General features: G+C 45.3%; 1 protein-coding gene across 1 annotated transcript; it reads right to left on the minus strand.

Annotated features, from left to right (window-relative positions):
- Nucleotides 1-8,916: 8,916 nt before the first annotated feature.
- On the minus strand, nucleotides 8,917-9,864 carry LOC133775843 (olfactory receptor 6C74-like). Its single transcript, XM_062214328.1, has one exon. The coding sequence runs from the start codon at nucleotides 9,862-9,864 to the stop codon at nucleotides 8,917-8,919; it is 948 nt and encodes a 315-aa protein (XP_062070312.1).
- Nucleotides 9,865-10,937: the final 1,073 nt, after the last annotated feature.

Below are 10,937 nucleotides of genomic sequence, written 5' to 3' on the forward strand. Positions count from 1 at the left end.
TAAATAAAAATAAGTTATTTTAATACATGAACATAATATGTGCAGCCAAAAGACCTGAATAAGTTAGGACTGTGCTTGCAAGTAGCAGTCTTCATAAATGATGATGTTGGGGCCAGCACAGAGGCACCGTTAACCTCCAGTTATGGTGCTAGCGTTCCATGTCAGAGTGCTGGTTTGAGTCCTGACTACTCTGCTTCCAATCCAGCTTGCTGCTAATGCTTGAGGAAGTATTGGCCCAAGTGCTGGGGAACATGGCCAGCCATGTGGAAGACTAGATGGAGCTCTTGGCTCCTGGCTTCATTCAGCCTGTCTGTTGTGGCCATTTAGGAGTAAACAAACAGAAGGATGTTCTCTCTCGCTCTCGCTCTCGCTCTTGCTCGCTCCGTGTGTGTGTGTGTGTGTGTATCTCTGACATACTGACTTTCAATAATAAAAAGATTTGAAATAAAAACACTGGATTGTAATAGTCATTATGCTCTATATTCTATAGCCACACTGAAAAATAATCTGTATGCCAACCACATTTCTGATCATGCCACATCTTACTGATAAGAAAATACTCATATTATACAACCACACCTTCAATATTGCCAAAGGAAAATTATAACTGAAAAATATGTTCATGGAATTCTGTAATCCCACAAAACATATCCCTTCATGTCTTAGGACTAGTTTCCAAATTTGGGGATATAGTGTCATTGAAGGAAAACCATTCTAGGGCACCAACTGCAGCTCCCTTGAAGTGAGTGAGATGGGACAGCCACAGAGCAGCGCTAGCTGGAATGTTACAGTCTCAGCCCACCTCTTTTAACCCAAGGCTGACATCATGCTAAGCAGTCATGTAGGCCAGAAGTTTTACCTTTTGATCTTCCCATCCTTAGGTAAAGGATGGCCACAAAGGATAAAAAGATCCACGGTGTGACTTGAATCCTACAATGAATCTCATTCATTCTTCTTCCTACATTTATCCCATATAAAACAAATATTTTCTTTGCCCTTTACATCCACTAACATTTATTGGGGGAGATTTTGTCCCGTTGGTCAATCTGTGCTCCTCTCAGATCCCTGAACTAGCTCTTTGAGCCAAACCGTTCACTGTGGGGTGTCTGTTTGAAGAGGAACAGACTCTACCTCAGTTTACCACAAATGAATGACTGACTCAGTGCCACTCGGGCCACTTAGTGTCACCAGAGCTCTATCTGCAGATCTTTGCTCTTCTGAAATTTCAAGATGTTGGGCTAGGAAGTTGGAAAGGTAAGAAAAGACACACTTGCCCCTGAGATGTCCCTGATTGTCCCAGAGAAAACTTCATCACATGCCTCAGGTCCCCTAATCATCCATCTTCAATGAGTACACAGATCTCCAAACTAGGGGAAAGCAAAGTGACACTCAGTGGAACACTTTCCACTGGGAGAGAGAAGGGAGCACAGCCTTTCTCGGTGTTCCGGAAACTGGAATCAGTCCACATGCATTCCCAAAAAGTCTTCATAGCCTGCCTTCTGATCCCAGGTCTCCCAGATCCCCAACCTGCTCTTAATCCTGAACCAGCCAGCTCCAGCAAGAGATGCTGTTTCCTGGAAAAATACTTCAGTGCATCAAAGATACAGAAATATTCTCCTCACTTAACCTGGTGCCTTGGTCATGGATCTTCTGTTTCCAAAATGAGTTCCAAGCATTAGTTTCCCACTAATTGGACTCTCCAGACAGGGGAGGATATGCATGCACTTGAAAGCAGAAATATATGGAATTGTCCCATCAATGATTGACATTAGACTGTCTCTTGACACCAGTCAGGAGCCACCAGGGCCAGTGGGCAGCAGCCACATCAGGAGAAGATGGAACAAAGCCATCTAGAGACCAGTGTGCCTCTTGGATCCCTGGTGACTGCTAATTGGGTACTGTTGGAAATGGAAAATAGTTACAAAAGCATCACAGTTACTCTTTAATTATGTTGCAAAGATAATAAAATGGACACATAGGTGTCTGAGTTGTCCCTCATAAAAATGGTTAAGAGTAGAGTATCTATAATACTCAGGATTTATGATTTCCCAAATTGCCTTCTCTTACTAAGGGGTGGGGGATTTAGACCCTCTCATACCTCTGCCAGAGCAGTGCAAATTCAGATAAGCCCCAAGGTGTAAATAAGAAATCAGTCTCAGGGCCAGTGTTGAGCTTGATGGGTAAAAGTGCTGCCTGCGATGCTACATTCCATATGGGCGCTGGTTCGAGTCCCAGCTACCCTACTTTCAATCCACCTCTCTGCTGATGGCCGGGGAAAAGCAGCAAAAGATGGCCCCAGTGTTTGGACCAACTACATTGGAGACTCGGATGAAGCTCCTGGCTTTGGTCTGCCCAGCCCCAGTCATTGTAGCCATCTGGGAAGTTAACCAGTGGATGGAGAATTGGCCAGCCTGCCTGCTTGCCTGCCTGTTTCTCTCTCTCTCTCTCTCTCTCTCTCTCTCTCTCTCTCTCCTCTCCTCTCCTATCCTCTCCCTTCTCTCCTTTTTTCCCCATCCCCTTTTTCTTTTTCTTCCTCTCTGGAATTATAACTTTCAAATTCACAAATAAATCATTAACAAGTTAAAAAATTAGTTTTTATTTATTTAAGAGACAGCAAGAAATTTACTATTTTATACTGATCAAGTGTCTACATAGAATTCAGGCACTTGGATATGGGAAGTGAAGTCTTAACTCCTCGGCAAACCTCAAACTCCTCACCTTTTAAAAAAAAAAGATTTATTTATTTGAAAGACAGAGTTACAGAGAGAAGTAGAGACAGAAACAGATGTATTCCATCTGCTGGTTCACTCCCCAGATGGCTGCAATGGCCAGAGCTGGGCCAATTCAAAGCCAGGAGTCAGGAGCTTCTTCCAGGTATCCCACATGGGTGCAGGGGCCCAAGGACTTGGGCCATCTTCTGCTGCTTTCCCAGGCCAGAGCGGAGAGCTGGATCAGAAGAGGAGCAGCTGAGACTAGAACCAGCACTCATATGGGATGCCAGCGCTTCAGGCCAGGGCTTTAACCAACTGCACCACAGTGCCAGCTCCTCCTCACCTGTTTTAAATGGAACACAGTTCCTGTTTCTTCTCTGGCATTTTTTAATCAACACATTTCTGAGACTCCTCTATGCTCTCTCTTGTTGCATTCTTGTTCTTTCCTACTGCTTTGTAGCTGTACAGCAAAGGATATCACATCCTTCCCTCTTTCCATTGATGGACATCCGTGACCTCTCAGATTCAACGATACTATCATCAAAGCTGCTAGAAATAAGCTTGCATGTGTCTTTGGGGGAACAAAGTCACTCCCTCCCCTTGGGTGTGTGTCTTGGAGTGAAAGAACTAAATTACAGAGGAGAGTTCTTGCTGTAGTTTGAACTTGATTTGACTCCCCAACTCAGGGTGCCGGGAGAATGGACACTTGGCTCAGTTCTGGTGTCTGACATGGGAACCCAGTGTCAGGCCCACATGTCAGTGGGGTCGCTGCCCCTGGAAGGCAGTGTTAATGTATAAAATAGCAGTGTTTTTCGTTTTTACTAGTTGCATGATTCATATATTACTTCTCCAGCGAATGTCATTCCTTATTCAGGTCAGCGATTCATGTCCCATCAGTCGCCTTCTACCCAACAAACCCCTTCACCACCTTTTGGACTTTAGTTTTGTTGCAAGAGAATTTCTTCAGTTCTTCATCTTACTTGTACCTGAAAATTCTGTACATGATTTTCACCTTTGAAGGATACTCTCACCACATGTGCTGGTTTGAGCTCCTTTTAGAACTTGGGAGTTGTCATCACATAATGTTCTGATTCCCATAGTTTCTGGTGAGAATCAACATACTTCTTATGCTTATCACTCTAAATGTAATATGTATTTCATCCCGGATGTCCTGGGCTTTGTCCATCGTGGGATACTAACAGAATATTTTTCTCTTTCCCCCCCGATTCTGTGTTTCTGGTAACCTGTTGCCTGTTCACAGAATCATTTTCTCCAGTGATCTAGTCTGATGCTGACACCTCTGTTGCATTTTGGTTTTCTTTCCTTCACTGTTCTCTGCAAAGACAGAATTTCTGTTTGCTTTATGACTTCAACCTCCCTGAGAAATTTATTTTGGGGGTCAGTTTATGTTTTCCTGATGTCTATAAATTGTTTCTCTGTATTTCCTTAAAATCTCCTGAGTTTCCTTGAACAATTATCTTGAATTCTGCATCAGCTAGTTTGTAAATGTCCACCTCTCTGGGGTTTCTGACTGGGAAATTTTATTCGTTGGGTCTGAAGTTTCTCTTCACTCTGTGTCTTACAAGGACGTCTGTGTGCACAGGAGCAGGCACCTCTGCCCCTCTTTGCACACTGGTCATGAAGGAGAGAAATCTACTAAGATAGAGAGGACTGGAAGGGCACCTCAGGATGGAGTGCAGCAGTGCTGGCCCTGGTCAGGGTGCAGCAGTGTAGTCTCCAAGCAGCTCTGTGCATGCTCATGTTGGCGTTGACAAAAAATGCGAGAGTCCTAAAGGCCCAACACTGTGTCCATCCTAAGTGACACTGAGAGCTGGTGGGATCTCGAGGACCACTGACTGCGAGGGTCCACCTGACCTCTTTTTCTCCCACTAGGGAAATTGTGGCTTAAGGGGATCCCTACTGGCACTGTTCTTGCCTTGTGGACCCACTCGTGGTGGTGGCACCACTGATATCTGATGAGTGGCAGTCTTAGAGAAACCACAGAGACGAAGAAAACAGCATGGGAATCCCTGAAAGAACTCTGTGTCTCAGACTTGGGGAGGTAACAAAACCAATGCCCACGGCACAGGTCCACGAACTTCCACATTAGAATGGTATGCGAGGTGCAGGTGCTTATGAAGGGAAACGTGCAGAACTACAATGGCTCTGCAACAAGGCTTGCACAAGCTTTCCATTGCAACTGGGCCAGTTCCTCAAGCCTGTCACCCAGAGAAACCTTGGCCCCAGTGCCAAGAGCAATCCTGCCTACTACGGTGGAGGCTCTAGTGCTTGAGGTATGGGTGCATGCAGCACGGTCTCGCAGTCAGGAGCAGAGTGTGCACTTGCTGTCACCGTCAGCTCAGCTGCCATCTGACGCGAGGTAACATGCAGAGACCTCAAGGTGTGACTCTCAGCATGGCAAGGCTCCAAATCAGGAGGTGCACTCCATGCTGTGTAGACGTGGAGTTGGGGCCTCCGATGAGCATTCATGGAGAAGCAAAGACACAAGGTCAGAGACACTGGCAGGCTGGAAGAAGCTCAGGTCCTACAGGGAGACAACCATGGTTCCTTCCCGAGGGGCAGGTGCATGCAGCAACATTTCTCTCTCTGGAATCCCAGCAGGAAGGACTGCTGCTTCTGTCAGTGGCAGGAGATGCTGGTGTCCTGTGCAGGACATGTGGCTCACAGCTTCAATCTTTTGTCTCTGTTCTTGGCCATCTCCTGGGCGGACACTCGCTGTGACTTGGTCACCAGAGTTGCTGCAGATTCCTCAGTAGGTGTTCAAACCTTCCCAGGGCTGGTTTGGCTTTTGGATGTGCGTCTGTAGTTGGGAAAGGGAGCTGGAAAAGATGACAGCCGATTGCTCCACCATCCTGGTCAAGAATCATGATTGCTTTTTCTTATAAAAAGTTCAAGCAGATAGAAAACTTTCAGTGTTTTTGTGTTTATATTGAAGTAAATGCAAATATAAACAATCATTTTAGATTGTGCAATTCAGAAACATGTGTACATTCAGAGGTTACATAATAACAATTTCTGATTCAAAACTCCCATACAAAGTCTCACACCCATGAAAGCATTTTCTCCCCATTTCCACTCCTTCCATGATTACTACGGTAGCTTATACCCAAAATAAAGGAAACAGGAACTCAAGAAATTACATGTCCAAACATGTTCACAGGAGCAAAAGGTGGAAGCAATCAAAGACAATATAATCTTTAAGCTTTGTATTTTATACCTGTAGAAAAAGCATAGTGAAAATATCATGCATTTGCTCAATTTTTAAAAGTAGATTACCAAAGATAATCCACTCTCTGAGACCAATAACTTTTTCAAATTTCAGAGACAAAAAAAAGCAATGACAATGCTGTTCTTTTGTCAGTCCAGTAAAATTATTAGCAAAGTAACACCTGAACCACATGTGGGAAGCAGAATCTTTAGCAAAATCATATGGAACCTTGTATCCACAGCAAGTAAGGAAACTCTTTCTTTCTTCCGGCCAGCTCTGTGGCACAGTGGATTAAGCTGCTGCCTGAGCTCCCAGCATCCTGTTTGGGTGCTGGTTTGAGTCCAGGGTGCTCCACATCTGATCCAGCTTCCTGCTAAAGAACCTGGGAAAGCAGCAGAGGGTGGCCCAAGTCTTTGGGTCCCTGCACCCATGAAGGAAATCTCTATGGAATTCCAGGCTCCTGACATTGGCCTGGGCAAGGTCACTTGTGGAGTGAACCAACAGATGGAAGAACTCTCTTTTCTTCTCTCTCTGTAATTCTGCCTTTCAAATAAATTAATAAAACTTAAGAAAGATCTGTTTAAAAATATTTTTGGATTTTTTTTGAGACAAGTCTATTCTTCAAATTCCTTTGTGATAATGTCACTAAAACCTTCACAACATTGGTGTTTCTTATCCTCAAAACCACAGAACAGGCCGGCGCCGTGGTTCACTTGGCTAATCCTCCACCTGCGGCTCCGGCATCCTGGGTTCTAGTCCTGGTTGGGGCACCAGATTCTGTCCTGGTTGCTCCTCTTCCAGTCCGGCTCTCTACTGTGGCCTGGGAAGGCAGTGGAGGATGGCCCAAATGCTTGGGCCCTGCACCCGTATGGGAGACCTGAGGAAGTACCTGGCTCCTGGCTTCAGATCGGCACAGCGCGCCGGCCGTAGCAGCCATTTGTGGGGGTGAACCAACAGAAAAGGAAGACCTTTCTCTCTGTCTCTCTCTCTCACTGTCTAACTCTGCCTGTCAAAAAAACATAACAAAACAAACAAAAAACACAGTACAGGCTGGCGCTGTGGCTCACTAGGCTAATCCTCCACCTGTGGTGCCGGCATCCCAGGTTCTAGTCCTGGTTGGGGCGCCGGTTCTGTCCCGGTTGCTCCTCTTCCAGTCCAGCTCTCTGCTGTGGCCTGGGAGTGCAGTGAAGGATGGCCCAGGTCCTTGGGCCCTGCACAGGCATGGGAGACCAGGAGAAGCACCTGGCTCCTGGCTGCGGATCAGTGCAGTACACCGGCCATAGCAGTCATTTGGGGGGTGAACCAACAGAAGGAAGACCTTTCTCTCTGTCTCTCTCTAACTGTGCCTGTCAAAACAAAAACAAAAACAGAAAAAACACCAGAGAATATAACCAAGACAAAACATGATCATTGCCATTAATCAATTATAACAAATGAAATTCAGCTACAGGGTTTTGTCTGAGGTCCTTCATTTCTGATCAAAGTCTTCCATTCCTAATTAGAGTTGCAACAACAATTGTACCATTATCATTCTGTCACCTCCCCTGGGCCATGCTGAAGCAGCACTTTGATGCCAGTGTGTCCTGTGTCACACAAAGTGTAACTTGTATCATTCACATTAGTACTAAAATGGACACCTGAAAGCGACCACATCCTAACCTATTATTACAGCATGAAAACACGTGTTCACAGGTGCATCTGGAAAGCTTTGAAGCCACAACTGGACTTCCTGCCTCGATTACATTCCCCGAATTTCTTTAATTTTTAAATAGCAGGAAAGGAGCTTAAGTATTCAGTTCCTTCTACCACATCGAATATTGCATTTCAGCTTGAGGGCCTTTCACTTCAGGTCTGAGTGCTAAAAACAACCTGACAAACCAATGAGTCCAACAAGAACTTGCATCTCAAGAGAGAATGGAATTTAAAAGATTGCTTAGGCCTGCGCTGCGGCTCACTAGGCTAATCCTCCGCCTTGCGGCGCCGGCACATCGGGTTCTAGTCCCGGTCGGGGCACCGATTAAAAAAAGATTGCTTATATACACGGAATATAATAAAATAGATCATTACATTCCATTTTTTAATTTTTTTAAAAATTTATTTATTTATTTTTTTGACAGGCAGAGTGGATAGTGAGAGAGAGACAGAGAGAAAGGTCTTCCTTTTTGCCGCTGGTTCACCCTCCAATGGCCGCCGCGGTAGGCGCGCTGCAGCCGGTGCACCGTGCTGATCCGATGGCAGGAGCCAGGTGCTTCTCCTGGTCTCCCCTGGGGTGCAGGGCCCAAGCACTTGGGCCATCCTCCACTGCACTCCCTGGCCACAGCGGAGAGCTGGCCTGGAAGAGGGGCAACCGGGACAGGATCAGTGCCCCGACCAGGACTAGAACCCGGTGTGCAGGCGCCGCAAGGCGGAGGATTAGCCTATTGAGCCATGGCGCCGGCCTACATTCCATTTTTTATACTGAATATTAGACCTTAATATTAGACCTTAAAAACAATTGTTTTGGTAACTTTAGGTAGTTTGTGGATGGAATAACGGTAATGTAACAATATGTGTGTGTTGTAGTTCTTTAAAATTCAGTATCATAATAATATTCTTCCAACCATGAATCAATTTCATTTTTGTAATATGTATAAATTTTGTACTCTATTTCCTTACAATTACCACAAGCAGATACATGAAATCACAACTTCCCATCTTTGACACTCCAGATGCATCAAATATATGCTTGAAGATGTGCATGAAAAATTATAATATTATTGATTTAAAGTAATGAAAAAAATATAGGAAGATATTTTATCTCAATATGAGGAAGACTATTAGAGTTTGCTGAAACCAATAGCATATCAATCATTCTATTCTAAAAAAAATGAACAAAATGCATGTTTTAAATTTCAGCATGTGTAGAAGATTCTGTCCATGGAGTGGACAGTAGATTCAATGAGAAGAAGCTGCACCCTCCACTGAGGAGCTGTGGTTCTACTTCCCCCTGCACAGGGCACCCCTGAGAGCCTGGTGCACCTGCTTGTTGCGCAGGGTGTAGATGACAGGGTTCAGCACTGGGGTCACCACCGTGTTCACCAGAGCAGCCTGTCTGTTGAAGTCCACCCTGCTCGTCTGCTTTGGTTTCACATAGATGAAAAGACAGCTGCCATACATGAGAGAGAGGACGATGAGGTGAGATGAGCAGGTGGAGAAAGCTTTCTGTCGCTCCTTGGCTGACGGGAGCCTCACGATGGTGACTATGATGTTGCTGTACGCAATGATGGTTACAAGAAGAGTTGTAAAAAGAATCAAAAAAGCAATATCGAAGAACAGCATTTCAACAGACCTGGTATCAGAACAGGAGAGCTTAGCCAAGGGCCCAAAATCACAGAAGAAGTGGGGGATGACATTGGGGCCACAGAACGACAACTGGGAAAGATGGACAACTGGGACCAACATGAAGAGGAATCCCAAAGTGAAGCAGGCAGTGACCAGCAGGGAACACACCCTGGGGCTCATGATGCTGGAGTAATGCAGAGGTCTGCAAATGGCCAGGTACCGATCCAGAGACAGCACAGACATAAGGAAGAAAATGATTGACCCCACGGAAAGAGAGACAAAAGCTTGTGTGAAGCAGGCAGCAAAGGAAATCACTTGCCTCCCTGACAGGAAGATGGCCAGCAGTTTAGGAATCACCGTGGTTATGAAGCAGCATTCCACAAAGGAAAAAGTGCTGAGGAAGAAGTACATGGGTGTGTGGAGGCGATGGTCAGCCCAGGTGATGCTGATGATGAGCGTGTTTCCCATGATGGAGGCCAGGTATGCCAGCAGGTGCACCAGGAACAAGATGTTCCCCAGGTGCTGGACAGCAGGGAAGCCCTCCAGGATGAACTCCTGGACCACAGTCCTGTTCCCTGCATCCCACATCACCAGGTCTTCCATTGCTTCATCAACTCTGTCTGAGCTGCTTGCAGTGTCATGACTGCAGAAAGAGAACTCATTTCATTTGACATAAAATATCATAGCAATTGGCTTTTTTAAGTGGTGCTACTTATTATTTATTTAACGACTATTTATTTATCTATCCCTTTGTAAGGGAGAGAGAAAGAGAGGTTTCCAGTCTGCTGACTGATTTCCCAAATGTGCAACACATCTGGGGCTGACCCAGGCTGAAGCCAGGAGCTGGAAGCTTTATCCAGGTCACCCTTGTGGGTGGCAGGGACTTGACTACTTGAGCCAGCACCCACTGCCCCCAAGGGTCAGCATTAGCACATGGCTGAAACTGAGAGTTAAGCTGGTACTCAAACTGGAATCCAGGAATGCCAGTACCAAGTACCATGAGCACTAGGCAAAATGCTCATCCCACGTTATTTTAAAGCTTTCTATGTTATACGTAGCTTTTGCCCACTTCTAAACAAAAATCAGTGATTTTATCTATGACTGTAATGAGAGTAGCCTGAAATTCTTAGATAAATAAAATTGGAACTACCAGTCCTTATAAAAAATAATGTACTTTTAAAAGCATTACTAATTTTCTATTCAGTCTATTGCCAATCAGAAAAGGCATCTCTCTTTTAGCCCTGTATCTGTTCGTGCCGTGTAATACCACTAAGAAGGCACTCACATTGTACAGCTACAAGGACTATTACAAAAGGAAAATTGGGACTTCAAAGCAAGAACTTCTGGTCATGGAATTCTGTAATCCCACCCAAAATTCCTTCGTCATGTCTTGGGATTCATTTCCAAATTTGGGGACACAATATCGTTGGTGAAAAACTGACCTGCACTGCAGCTCCTTGAAGTGAGTTCTATTAGAAGCCTCACGACAGCACTGACTGGAATGGTGGAGACTCAGCCCAGCCTCTTTTGGCCCTAGGCTGACGTCAATAGTAAGAGTGGTGTGTTTTCCCTTCATCCGCTGCTAAGTGGTCATCTGGGGGAATCTTTAGCTTCTGACCTTCCTGGTCCACAGGCCCAAGGACTGCCTACCAGGAGACAGAAAGAGCCTTAGTATG

This window comes from Lepus europaeus, chromosome 17 (assembly GCF_033115175.1).
Source record: "Lepus europaeus isolate LE1 chromosome 17, mLepTim1.pri, whole genome shotgun sequence".
NCBI classification, from domain to species: domain Eukaryota; kingdom Metazoa; phylum Chordata; class Mammalia; order Lagomorpha; family Leporidae; genus Lepus; species Lepus europaeus.

Excerpts from the sequence above, each read along its gene's own strand:
- LOC133775843 (XM_062214328.1), bottom strand. The coding sequence starts at position 9,864 with ATGGAAGACCTGGTGATGTGGGATGCAGGGAACAGGACTGTGGTCCAG.